At 37.8% G+C, this 13,844-nt stretch overlaps 1 protein-coding gene across 1 annotated transcript; it reads left to right on the top strand.

Moving 5' to 3' along the window:
* Positions 1–521: 521 nt before the first annotated feature.
* On the top strand, positions 522–12,449 carry cpt1a2b (carnitine palmitoyltransferase 1A2b). The gene is made up of 19 exons (XM_077733997.1): positions 522–648; positions 2,011–2,153; positions 2,604–2,743; positions 3,750–3,927; positions 4,307–4,408; positions 4,508–4,645; positions 5,098–5,175; positions 5,414–5,521; positions 5,813–5,900; positions 5,968–6,163; positions 6,838–7,026; positions 7,099–7,204; positions 7,441–7,557; positions 8,723–8,887; positions 9,318–9,446; positions 10,038–10,193; positions 10,269–10,382; positions 10,757–10,849; positions 11,155–12,449. Exons 1-19 carry the CDS (start codon positions 555–557, stop codon positions 11,281–11,283), a joined length of 2,463 nt encoding a protein of 820 aa, XP_077590123.1. The 5' UTR covers positions 522–554; the 3' UTR covers positions 11,284–12,449.
* The last annotated feature ends 1,395 nt before the right edge of the window (positions 12,450–13,844 follow it).

Genomic DNA, 13,844 nt, shown 5'->3' with positions numbered 1-13,844 from the left:
CGCGTTGGTGAGTTGTTAGCCACAAGCTAGGCTAGTTTTCAGCAAGAGCGTTCACTTCCACTGCCGGCTAGGAGGGAGGGGCACATACATACGCTTCTCTCCAAATCACACCGCCAAACAAGCACCCTCCAACAGGTACAGTTCTACTCGTATCATATTATATTTCTCCGCCTTAGATTTGTATTTAGCCTTTTATTTAAGAAGATCTGCGCCCATTTCTCGTTGCGATGCGCGCGGGCGGAGATGGTGCCGAAGCTGAATGGAGCTCTGTGTGCCGATCCAGTAGTCAATCCAAAATGAACCGAGACTTTGTACATCAGCTAATGCAAATTTAATAAACCATCGGTCGATGTGGTGTTTGTTGATCTTTCAGATCGGTTTGCACTCACCACCGCTGGGCGCGGGATGTGCAATGATGGAGAATAAATATGTCAGTAGTGAGTGAGTGACTAAACCGGTTTATGGGAGTCAAGCCACATGAAAACAAGTTTCGTCGTTGGTTGGCATGGTTGCATCGTTTAACCACAATTACGACACATAAAGAAGCCTTAAGAATGCATTGCAGTTACAATCAGGAATTATTCAAAGACTTTCAGGGTGCAAGACTGACAGGCACAGGCAACAACAGTATTCCCTCACCGACAAAAGGTTTTTTTTTCACAAATTCTTGAAATTCTTTAAGATATTTTGCATAGCATTGTTCCTCTCGTCCTTATATTATACACCTTAGGTTCATTTTACATGCACACAAAGGCTTTATTTACCATATTAAATTTGTCTTTATTAAGATCCAAATGGCAAATATTATCAAAATGTATTTTTTCATCAATATTAAGTAGGGTTGTGTGATATATCCTCACAATAATATTTGGTTTATTGACGGGGTACCAATTCAGGGTATACTGCCCACAGTTGGCTGGGATAGGCTCCAGCACCCCGGTGAACCTTATTAGGATAAGCGAAATAGGAATTAAACACAGGAAATGTTCCAAAGAAGTTGAATGCTTACAGGGAACACATTGAACTCCTTGGATGCCATTGACAGCATTAGACATCTATTTCATTTTGACTGGGTGGGGCAAATAAATATTCATTAACATGCAGTACTCATTACAACATCATTGCTGCATAAGAAAAGTATTTGGGTATTAAAATAGCCAACCTGCAATCCAAAACATTTAACGCATCATAAAGAGCAAGGTGCGACAAAGGAGGCCCAAGACTGTTAGTTATTTTTCTGTTTAAATTTTTAGTTTTGTCAGTTTGATTTTGGAAATATCTCAAATATTGAACACATTCATATTAGTACGTTAATTTTGATGAATTTGAAATGAGCTTCTGCTTAGTTACTATTCATTATGGGGGATTAACATCATTTTGAATCTGGTTCCATGACAACCAATTACCTTTATGCTTCTGGTTATCTTTTTTTTGGCAGCAATCCAGGATGTTTCAGCTGTCCTCTACAATACTAGTTTGGTTGCTTCTTGTGTAATATGCTATATAATAATGTGCTACAATTCATTTAATCTTAGCGTTTACTCAATCATATTTATATGCTAAATATTAAATATAAAATGTGTAAAAAAATACTGGTAATCATTGGCATAGTGACCAAAATAGTATATGATAAGTAAAAAAAAGTATAGTGCATCATCAAATATCCTTCTTTTAAACATGCCATCATGCATTTAATCACTCACTAAGTTGTAGGTAATTAAATTAGTGTCAAAGCAGACATGACAGTAATACCCGTATTTATATTTGTATGTATTAATTGAAATTTCTATACATAATATTGGAGTGCTGTGGCTTAGTTGGATTAAGTGCCATGTCTTGTAAACAAGAATATCAAGTATTAATGTTTGTGGCTTACATGGCACTGATGTAAGAATAGGTTGCAGATATTTTAGATGTATACTTTGGTACTTAAAAAAGTTTGTTGCAATTGCAAATCTGTACAAGAATATGTGTGCTGACTTCTTAACATTTTGACTTTTATGTCCATAGCAATGGCAGAGGCTCACCAAGCCGTGGCGTTTCAGTTCACCATTACACCAGAGGGCATCGATTTGCAGCTCTCTTATCAAGCCTTGAACCAGATCTACCTGTCAGGAGTACGATCATGGAAAAAGCGTGTCAGTCGCATGAGGGTAAGAAAGCAGTATAACGTGGCCTGATTAATATGGTGTTAAATGCAGTGCTATCTATTCAAGTTGTTATTATTATTATGTGACATTTTTTTGGCTGGATTTATTTTTGGCAACAGATTAAACCCAAATAAATTCCAATTAAATGGAATAATAAACTCTAATTCATTCATAAACAGATTATATTAACTAGCTCCCCTTCATTTATTCATGTCAAATATATGCAAAATGAGATACTACCAATATTATTTTTGACTGAAACCACACTACAATCAATCCTGTATTGATAGCTGGCTCAGGTTACATCTTAATGATTAAAAGTATATGCTTAAAGGTGATTTTGAATAGTCAGATGACCTTAAATGTGATATTTTATCCATTTAGAAATCAGTTTTTACATTTGATATCTTCATCAGTATAATCTTTACTCTTTTTTTTTTTTTTTAATCACAGAACCGGGTGATCAAGGGAATGTATCCAGCCAGCCCTTCGTCCTGGCTCTTTGTGGTCATTGCAATTTTAGCTACCATGTACATGCGCTCTGATCCCAGCATGGGCCTCATTGCCAAGATACAGCAACACCTTCCACTCAGGTAAATGAACACAAACACAGTGAAAGTTTTTGAAATATTTGAATTCCTTTCACATTTGACTCATGAGTCACTCGTATTATGGGTGTGCTGCTAACACATGCCCTCTGTCCTACATCCTAAACAGTCTTGAGTGACAGTGACTCAGTGTTAAACTCATTGCTTGCGTGCACACACTAATGTGATTTCACAGCATCTAATAGAAATCCTATGGAGAAAGTGACATATAAAACTATTGCACAGTGATCCATTTGCTACCAACAGTTGGTATTAACCCACTATATATCTATATATCTATATCATCATTGACATTTTAATACTCATCAACCACCAATCTTTAAATGCCACAGGATGGCAGCAAAGCACAAGTTTAATGTCATTTTTTTTTTTACATTTATTTATGCACAGTAATCTGACCCCAAAAAGAATATTCTGTTAAGTAGAAAAACACAATGGGTTGTCTATGTATCTCAACATTAACCCATCTTAAAATATTCAATACAAACAAACCAGCTTCACACAAAACAAATCAATGTGTACATACTAGTATCATTAAAAATGGCACCAAACTAATGTGAGATATTCATACACAGAGAAGCAAAAATGCACACTAGAACGTCATTCATGTAAATGAAATCTTTCTTTTTTCCACATTCTTTTTTGCCGTTTTTGTATTGTAACCAACAAACCACTCTGTCAGAGGTCAAAAAGCTTTCAGTTTCACTATTTGTTTCCTTCTACTAGTCCAATTGTTCCAGAAATATTCCATCAAATCATGGACAGATTGTTTCTCTTTGGTAGCGTGGGCTCAGGAAGGAAGTGGTTAGGAATTGTCCTGTTTTAATTATTATTTAAAATACCAGCAGAAGGATGCAAAGAGACAGATACATGATTAGATGTCTATTACCATCAATGATCCTGAAAAAGTTCATATCACTTGACATAATTCAATAAAAAAAAGAATACTAAGTGGTTTTCTCTTCTTCTACTTTTGTGCTTCTCCCTCCAGTCTCCATGTGTCTCTCAGTGACCAGGGCCAGACGATGCTTTCTGCATTGGTTTTCAGCACACTTCTATGGATGTCCATCATCCTCGCTCTTAGGTTTTGCCTTAAGCTGTTGCTCTCCTACCATCAATGGATGTTTGAGCAACATGGGCGAGTTTCCAACACTACCAAAGTATGGGTGGTAAGTAAAGTGGCGTTTTCATAAATTCTGGGGATCTGTGATTGGTACATCACTGTGTCAGATGATACCTGTTTCGAGAATTCTCCCATTTGGCTCACATTCAAATTTTTTCAACTTGACCCCTCCTAATCTCTTTTTGTAAAGCAAATAACAATGATATTCATTTATTTTGCATATAGAAATTAGAGTGTAGTATAAACAAGGTTGAATGAAATATTACAGGCCAATGCTGTTTATAATAAAACTCAGGATTGGCAAAAATTGGGATCGGCAGGTCAGACTTTTCCAAAATAGTTAGTGATAAATCAAGCTCAGATTTTGTATCATAACAACCATTAAAAAAGTGCACAGAGTTTAATCTCTCCTGTGTTTTTTACAGACACTACTGAGGCTTTTATCTAGCCGAAAGCCGCTACTATACAGCTATCAAACATCACTACCTCATCTTCCTGTTCCTACCATAAAGGACACTTTGAGCAGGGTGTGTACACAAACAGTAACACATCTTTGATTCACATCCTCTTTACTGATTTGTATGATGCAACCAAATGAACTTTAACTCTTCTTTTTACTCTTTCAGTACTTGGAGTCTGCACGCCCTTTATTGACAGATTCTGAATTCCAAAGGATGACCAAATTGGCCTCTGACTTTGAATGTAACCTGGGAAATCGACTCCAACGCTACTTAAAACTTAAAGCTCTCTGGGCTACTAATTATGTAAGTCAAAAAATCAATCACTCAAAAAAAATGACCATGGTAAAATGTATTACACTTGTTATTAGAATGGACCTTACACTACTAAATCATTCACTGCCATTGAAAGCAATAGACAACCAAATGGTTTTGCCTGGAATTGTTGGCATTGAATGATCATGTCTTCCTGCCATTAATGACGATAGATGTAAACATTCCAAGTCAAAATAGATTAGTTGCCTATCGCTCTCAGTCAACGGCATCCAATAAGTTAATGGTTGAAAACCGCCATTTACAAATACTGCAAAATTCAAGTGTGGCTATAAATGTCACAGATTAATTCATAACATCCATTTATCACCAAAGCCAGAGTCCAGTCTGTTAAATTGAGTCAATAGCATGTTGTGTTTTGTTTCCTTCATATAAGTGATCACTATAGTTGATGTAATTGACCGGTAACATAAAATTTCTTTCAGGTGAGTGACTGGTGGGAGGAATATATTTACCTCCGCAGCCGAGGCCCCATCATGGTCAACAGTAACTATTATGGCATGGTAATCAGCTGTACTTTTTAAAACCAGAAAATCTGTAAAATTTTTCATTTTATTTGTGATTTATGATATTTTATATATATTATGTGTGTATATATATACATATACATACACACAAAATTTCAATATTAGTTTCAGCGTTCTTGTTTGTTTCATTTGCCCATTGGGTGTATTAAATCCTTTGCAATTCACTTCTATGTGTTTCCTCCACTTTGTCTATGACTGTATGTGCACTTAACAGGACTTCCTTTATGTGAGTCCCACTACTGTACAAGCTGCGAGGGCAGGCAACACAATTACCGCTATGCTTCTTTACCGACGAAAGGTCAACCGGGAGGAGCTCAAACCAGTATGTAGTAGTTTGTTTTTTATAGAAATAATGTTACCGTATTTTCTGCATTTTTTTTCATAGATATGCTGGGCCTGTGACTAATAATCAAGCGTGACTTATCAATGTTTATTTTATGTTTGTTAACTTATTAGTCTATATCTGTCTGAAAAAGCAACATTAACAAATGCCTATTTTGCTTGTTTTTTCTCTCCATTTTTCTATTTTTTGAGTTATTGAATATTCGTCTTAAGAAAATAAAAATGGCCCACCTTTATTTATATATATGTTCCTTCTGTCTTCATGAATTAGACTCGTGTCCCAGGAACTGTCATCCCTCTTTGTGCCGCCCAGACTGAGAGGATGTTTAACACAACTCGCACTCCGGGATTTGAGACAGGTAACAAGCAGACATCCACACAACTTGTACTTGTACAACACTTGAACGATTCCATTCCGCTCCACAGATGTTCTCCAGCACTGGTTGGACAGTGAGTTTGTTGCAGTGTACCACAAAGGACGCTATTTTCGCTTGTGGGTCTACCGAGCTGGGCGCCTGCTCTCTCCAAGGGAGATTGAGTACCAAATTCAAAAGATCTTGGATGACCCTTCACCTCCACAACCAGGAGAAGACAAACTAGGAGCACTCACTGCTGGAGACCGGTGAGAACCAGAAACCACTTTTGCACTGTTCACACTTCATCAGCACCGAAAGCTAGGTTCAACAAAGGACACAGTTTCAACTCTGTTGCAATGTGTTTTTTGTTTGTTTTATTACACATCTGGGTGTGATGTCATACTTATCAAGTATAAAACTTGATGACATGTGTGTGGGATTTAATTCCAGGAGGAATGAAACACTTTTTATTGGCCAATCTACTTTTTCTAAATCAGTTCAAGTGAGACATAATTCACACTACTATTTACATTGATCAAACATAAAACAACCCACTTTCACAAATTAGTATGCATTACATTTATAACATATTGATATTTTTCCTTCTTTAATGACGTATATACAGCTTTTATAAGGGAGGTGGGGGGGGGGGGGGGGTTCCAGGTGTTTCAGTATAAAAATAAATTGCAGAATGCAAGGGGAAACTTTTTTTTAATTATACACCACACCCATGTTTTGGGTAAGTGTTGACAGATTTATTCTAAAAAAAATCCTTGAATGGAAACAGACTTAAAGCTAACTAATAATTAATTGCTGTTGATAAAAACCAAATCTGTGTGGCAGAATGTGTAATGCAGAAATGGAAAGATTACAGATCTCACAGTACCTCACTCCATACTGTTTCTTTTTCTGTGTTTTACGTATTTCAATCTATTTCCAGGATTCCTTGGTCACAAATGAGAACGCAGTACTTTAGCACTGGTGTCAACAAGCGATCGCTAGATGCTATTGAGAAGGCAGCCTTCTTTGTGACCTTGGATGATGACGAGCAAGGAATGAAGGGAAGCGACCCAGTAGGAAACTTGGACCGTTATGCTAAATCGTTGCTCCATGGCAAATGTTATGACAGGTGAGGGCAAAACTGCATTAAAAAAATGGTTGCCGATAATTCATAATTATTTGCAACATTTTCTTTTCCTAGATGGTACGATAAATCACTTTCAGTTGTGATCTACAAGAATGGAAAGAATGGACTGAACGCCGAGCATTCTTGGGCTGATGCACCAACTGTGGCTCACCTATGGGAGGTACTTTGACTCTACTCATAGGTTAAAAATGGCTATTTTGGGTTTGGGGTCACACTTTCATTGCCATTGACGATGATAGTCCAACAGATGATGAATGAATGAATGCTTCCAATGACACCCAATCCATTTGAACTGGAAGCTAAAAATAGAATGTTCAATTGCTGTATCCTATTATAGGCAACTTACAGACTATAGCCTGATACAAATGTGAAACTTTTCAATAAACCTCTTTCCAGTATACACTCGCCACTGATGCTTTCCATCTGAGATACACGGAGGATGGGCATTGTATGGGTGAAGTTGACCGGTCATTACCACCCCCTCAAAGGCTTACCTGGGACATTGCGCCTGAGGTATTCATGTTTTCTATTTTACTGTTGCTATTACTCATTGAATTTTGCAATGCCATGACAACGCTCATGTTTAGACAAGTGCATGCTTGTGATCCTATCATGCACATTTTCATTCCACAAGACTCGTGTTTAGACGCGCCTGCAGTACTATGTACAGCTCAACTTTGTTTGAAGTTGGCATGATGAATAGAGTGACCATGACAAATTCACTTTCCTGTGTCATTGTCCTAGTAGCATAAACATTTTTGATAAAGGGCTTCAATAGGGTACTGGTCTTAACTACATATCTATAAAATTACAAGACAATTCGTTCACGGACAGAGGAGACTTCAAAGAAGAACAATAGAAACTATTTGAGTAGGCCCTTGACAGGCCTTAGCCACTAAAGGAGAAATGTATATTATATTAAATCACAGAATAACTTTATTAACAGTAACTCACACATTTTTTTTCAAAGTGCATCAAGTTGCCTGAAATGTAAAAATATCTACGCTTCACCTTATCTCCACCTCTTGATTCCATTCATACATACATCATAGCAAAGACAAGAGCACCACTGTCACCTACTAGAGGGTTGCGACACATTAAGAAGCACTCCACTAGGTTTTTTTCAACCTTTTCAACCTAACTTTGCATACAATACAGTCAGGCATCAAAGGTAAAATAGAAATTACTAGTAGTTAACGATAAACTTTGACCTCAGAAATGGTTTAATCCCTTCCAACCCCGCCAGCTAAAATAGATTGGCTGTTAACAAGTGACAAACTCATTTAAATTCACAGCAAAAAGATATAAAAAGCCAGGTTTGGATGTTTATCAATGTCAATGGCACACTAAGAGTTAACTGTTATACAGACACACCAAATCATTGTGTGGGTTCTGTTAAATGATGCTGGTGTGTATCAATTTCCTTGCAATTAATCAAAAACTGTCAAACTGAAACTGAACATTCCTGCATTGAGCTCACATCAAAAGATGAAAGTGGAAGGTCTAGACATCCTTTCTCAAAAAACCATCAGAAGCTGTTCCAAAAATCTATAAACTCTACTAATACATGTGTAAAACATTATGAACAAGAGCAAATACCAGACAGGGTTGTGCTCTTGTAATCTGTGCGCATGCCAATAAGAGCAAAGGCGAATTTAGACACTTCTCTGATTTGAAGGTCCAAGCTCAAGTGTGCAGTTCCCTTGCTGTTGCCCAGGCTTTGGCTGACGATGTAGACTGCCATGTGTTCCCCTTCAAAGACTTTGGAAAAGGACGAATTAAGAAGCTTCGGTTCAGCCCTGATGCATTTATTCAGATTGCATTGCAGTTGGCTTATTACAGGGTAAGACACACTCGCACAAGACGTTATTAAATGGTAAATGGTCTTACTTACTTAGCGGTTTTCTACCTTTAAGGTACTCAAGAGCATGGCTGAGAATGCTCATGTTCAAGTGCAATTCATGTTGCGGCCTATCTTTCCCAGCCATGATAGCCCTAGAAATGCTCAAAGGAATTTACACTTCCACTTTAAAGTAAAAAAAACTAAACAACACGTGTGCATGTGTTTCACATATTAAATTCGCATAAAAGCAATTCTTTGATTGTAGTTATGGGTAATGCAGAATAGATCTTAGTAGTAACTTCAGCGCCTTTTTATTCAGGCCAATTAATGTTCTAACCCAAGGGAGGTAACAATTCCTTTTTAGAGCGTTCTTGGCTGTGTGAATTTCCTGGGAAGGAAGTTAAATTTTTCATATCCTTGTATTCTTCAGGATCGTGGCGGTTTCTGTTTGACTTATGAAGCATCAATGACCCGTCTCTTCAGGGAAGGACGTACAGAGACAGTGCGGTCCTGTTCCAACGAAGGCTGTGACTTTGTTAAAGCATTGGAGAGTGGAGAGGTAGATCTCTAATCATTGTTCCTTCTCTTTTTAGCTCTTTAAAAGGGAAGTGACTGTATATTTTGGGCCAATTTTTTCCTTCTTTTGGGACTCCAACGCAGTTAACAAGTTCACCTTCCACACCAATCTGACTTTGACAAAATTGTAACATACCTACTTTTAATATTTTTACAAAAGAACTATGTTGCAGTTACACAATAACATAACAGTACTACCATAATACACATTTTCTTATCATGCAGATTCCCTTAGCCCTCTCTCTGTTGATTTTGGGACACTGCCTGTGCATATCAGGTTCCTGTTATAATAGGTCTTCTTCCTGTTAATTTGGGGATATTTCCGGGACACTTCCTGTGTTGCTATTGGATTGAATAACACCCCAAAGTAGATTAAAAGAAATAATACCTCATACTATTACAATGACTGCCCTATGAAGTTTTAAGTGAAAATTAGCATTTTCATTTCTAATAATTTAAGTTACCAATCAAAGCTCATCTTGTTAACTACAATAAAATGCTGTTTAACATCCCTTCGTTTGCGGTTATCACAATTCTTACAGTGAAGTGTTTTTGTCTTTGTGTATGTGGACAGACACCAGAACAATGTCGACGCCTCTTTAAATTGGCTTCAGAGCGACACCAGAATCTTTATCGTTTAGCAATGACTGGAGCAGGGATTGACAGACATCTATTCTGCTTGTACGTCGTCTCAAAATATTTGGGAGTCGAATCGCCGTTCCTTAAGGAGGTAAGTTTTAGCACACTTTGAAAGTAAGCAGTAGCTGAATTGGTAAAAAAAAATATGCTATATTGGTTACTCTAGGTTCTATCTGAGCCATGGCGCCTCTCCACAAGTCAGACACCAGTTCAGCAAATGGAACTTTTTGACTTGAAGAACCACCCAGAATTTGTTTCGCTTGGCGGAGGATTCGGACCTGTGAGTTAAAAAGAAAATATAATTATTTGTAAATATTCTCTTTATTTACTGCATCTCTCATTTAAAAATGCATGCTTCATTGACTTCATTGATAATAGTATGTTTAATGGACTAACTCATTGACACTATGGCCAACAAATGATAACTATGCAATTAGTTCTAGTTCTGTATACATGTGCTATTTATTTTGTTTACGGTCCAAGTGTGTGTGGTCACAGATCAGCTGTAATGAAATGCAAATCATAGATAATCATCTACAAAATAGTACTGGGCAACATGACAATATATTTATCACCCAAAGGATTTATCTTCATAAATATAATGATTAAGTGCAATAAACCACCAGATAACTCATTCTTCATTTTACACTTCAGGTTGCTGATGATGGATATGGTGTTTCTTACATCATTGTGGGAGAAGATATGATCAACTTTCACGTTTCATGCAAATACTCCTGCAATGAGACTGTAAGTAAAACAATCCTTTAGTTTTGAATGTGACACAATCAGTGTCATTGCCTGCCATATTTGTTTGGAATTTTGCCCATATCTCAAATTCCTCATATGTCAAGGTATTACTGTACTACTATGTACAGTTCCATATTGTGGACTTAGAACACACCTATTACTACTACTACAGCGTCATCTAGTTTATATTCCCCGCTACTATTTACTATAGCTTCATCTAGTAGATGTACAGTAATCCCTCGATTACTGCGTCTTTTGATAAATTGTTTTGATACTCATGAAAGTATTTCTGGTTTACATTTCAGGACTCCCACAGATTTGGAACTCAGATAAACAGAGCCCTTCAAGACATCGTGAATGTCTTGTCCGCTGACATAAAATCTCCTTCGTGGTCCAAAGCCACAGGCGAGCCTCTTGTTAAGAAGAATATGTGAATAATGTCAAGCTCACCTGAAACCACAATGAATCAATCATATTCTATTTGAAGTGACACCCAAAAACTGGAAATACTAGCAAGACGAGGCATTTACTCCATACTTTTCTACCTATCTCGGTTCAAAGTGCGCATTACTGCATTGCATTAGACTTGACTAGTATTGAATCCTTCTCAGATTGGACCTAATATTGTGGTCAATGAGTGTTTATGAAATAATTACACTTCTGTTTATAAGGGAATTTGAGATTTTATTTCAGTTTAAAGCTAATTATGTTTATGGTACTTACTTGAATTTTATAGCTGTCTACTGTGGCCTATTTTGGGGAATTACCGTTGGAATATTTTCAGTTTCCTTTTCCGGTTTGTTGTCTGTCTGTTTTCATTTGGTCTGGAAGTAGTAACTGATATGATACCGAAATAGTTTGGTCTTTGTAGTCTGGCGGTGGTGATGTTCTTGTCAGCGATTCTTGGATAAAAGCCACAGCTAATTATGTCACTGTAACGTTTGATGCTTTTCAGTCATAACAGTCTGCAAATGTTTGATCTCAACTTTTTCGCTAGATAATGCCAGAATTTTTTATTGGTTTCTTTCTCACGTTACCTCATCTTATCTCAGCTCATTTTTTGAACCGCTTTATCCTCAGTATGGTGGGTGGGGGTGGGGGGATAATGGGGGCGGGGGGTGCTGGAGACCATCCCAGCTGAGTCCGGGCCAGTGTGAGGGGACACCCTGAATCAGTGGCCAGACACAAGGAGACGGACAACCATGCACACTCACACCCATACCTATAGGCAATTTAGTGTCCAATCAGCCTCCCATGCATGTTTTTCGAATGTGGGAAGAAACCGGCGTACCCGGGGGAAACCCACCCAGGCCTAGGTGGACTGACCCTGGATTTGAACCCAGGACCACAGAGCTGTGAGGCCTCTCGTTCCACCGGGCCGCTCATCTCACATTATTATACATTGCATTTGAGACTAATGGGACAAATAAGGGAAGTGAAAAACATATTTAAGACAAGTTTTGCACTTTTTTAGGGTACTTTGACTCATCATCTAACATTGTTTACCCTTTATATGCCAAGTACATTTTTAGTCATTTTAAAGAATTAAGCTTAACCCCATGAAGACCTTTTAAGATGAATAAAGGTTGATATTTTTTTCCCTGGCCTTTAGCTTATTGCATACCATCAACAAAGATAGAACAATGGGCAGCCAATGACTTTGTTTGCCCTATAATGGGTTAAACTTGTATTGACATTTCGCTGTCTTTTTTTCTAATTGTCTTTTTAAAAAGGGGGATAAAAAAATTGGGGTAAAAACGTGAAACAAATTTTTGGTGGAAAAAAAAATGAGATTTAATGTTTACAACATATGGTCCCATCCTTGGTTGGCAATGTTTATCTTTGTGGGGGTGCTCTATATGCAGATGTCATCTAAGGGCTCTACATATATCCTTACCGTGGTGTGCCGTCAGGGCCTTCTCTGCTGGCCTAAGAAATTTATAATTATATTTTGTCCATCAATACTTAATAATTAAATAATTCCAAATTGTCTGTTAGCTTCCTTTCATTGTTTTCCCCCTGGTTGCACTCCTTCCAGGTGTGTGTTTTCATGTTGAAGCATTTAATCAATAACATTTCAGCCATTATTTGTTGCCAGGGTCCGAAATCTGTCTCAACCGCCTTCACAATCAGTTCTGCAGGTTCTGCTGCATTAAACAAGCGTAGATAAGACTGATTAGACCGATTTGGCCCCCAGGCCGCCACTTTGACACCAAAAGAAGTACATAGTGCTTTTTCTTTTAAATCCTAAAACAGAAAAATAACTTAGTCTTTTTTAATGGCAAAATGGTTCACCCACCAGTCACTCTTTAATCAGCTGCCACTGGGATTTGAACCCCACCTGCCCACATGGTAGTCAGGTGAGCAAACCACCACACCACGAAGTAGCAACACTTTGCTTTGTCTTTGTTGGAATGTCTTCACTACACACGGTTGTTTCTATTTAAGGGAAAAAAGTTTCCAGGCCAGGATTTGAACCACACCTTCCCACACGACAGTCAGGCTCTACACCACGGTGGTCACACTAAGCTTGTCATTATTGGAAAGTCTTGATTACACACGGTTGTTTCTATTTTAGGAAAAAATGTTTGCTGGCTGGGATTTGAACCACACCTGCCCACATGACAGTCAGGTGAGTTAACCTCTACACCATGGTGGCCACACACAAATTTGTCATTATTGGAACGTCTTGATTACACACGGTTGTTTCTATTTAAGGGAAAAATGTTTCCAGATTGGGATTTGAACCACACCTGCCCACGCGACAGTCAGGTGAGTTAACCTCTACACCATGGTGGCCACACACAAATTTGTCATTATTGGAACGTCTTGATTACACACGGTTGTTTCTATTTTAGGATAAAATGTTTGCCGGCTGGGATTTGAACCATACCTGCCCACATGACAGTCAGGTGAGTTAACCCCTACACCATGGTGGCCACACATAAATTTGTCATTATTGGATAGTCTTGACTACACACGGTTGTTTCTATTT

This window comes from Stigmatopora nigra, chromosome 15 (genome assembly GCF_051989575.1).
Source record: "Stigmatopora nigra isolate UIUO_SnigA chromosome 15, RoL_Snig_1.1, whole genome shotgun sequence".
NCBI lineage: Eukaryota > Metazoa > Chordata > Actinopteri > Syngnathiformes > Syngnathidae > Stigmatopora > Stigmatopora nigra.
The sequence above is the reverse complement of the archived record's forward strand: the minus strand, read 5'-3'. Positions and strand labels throughout refer to the sequence as shown.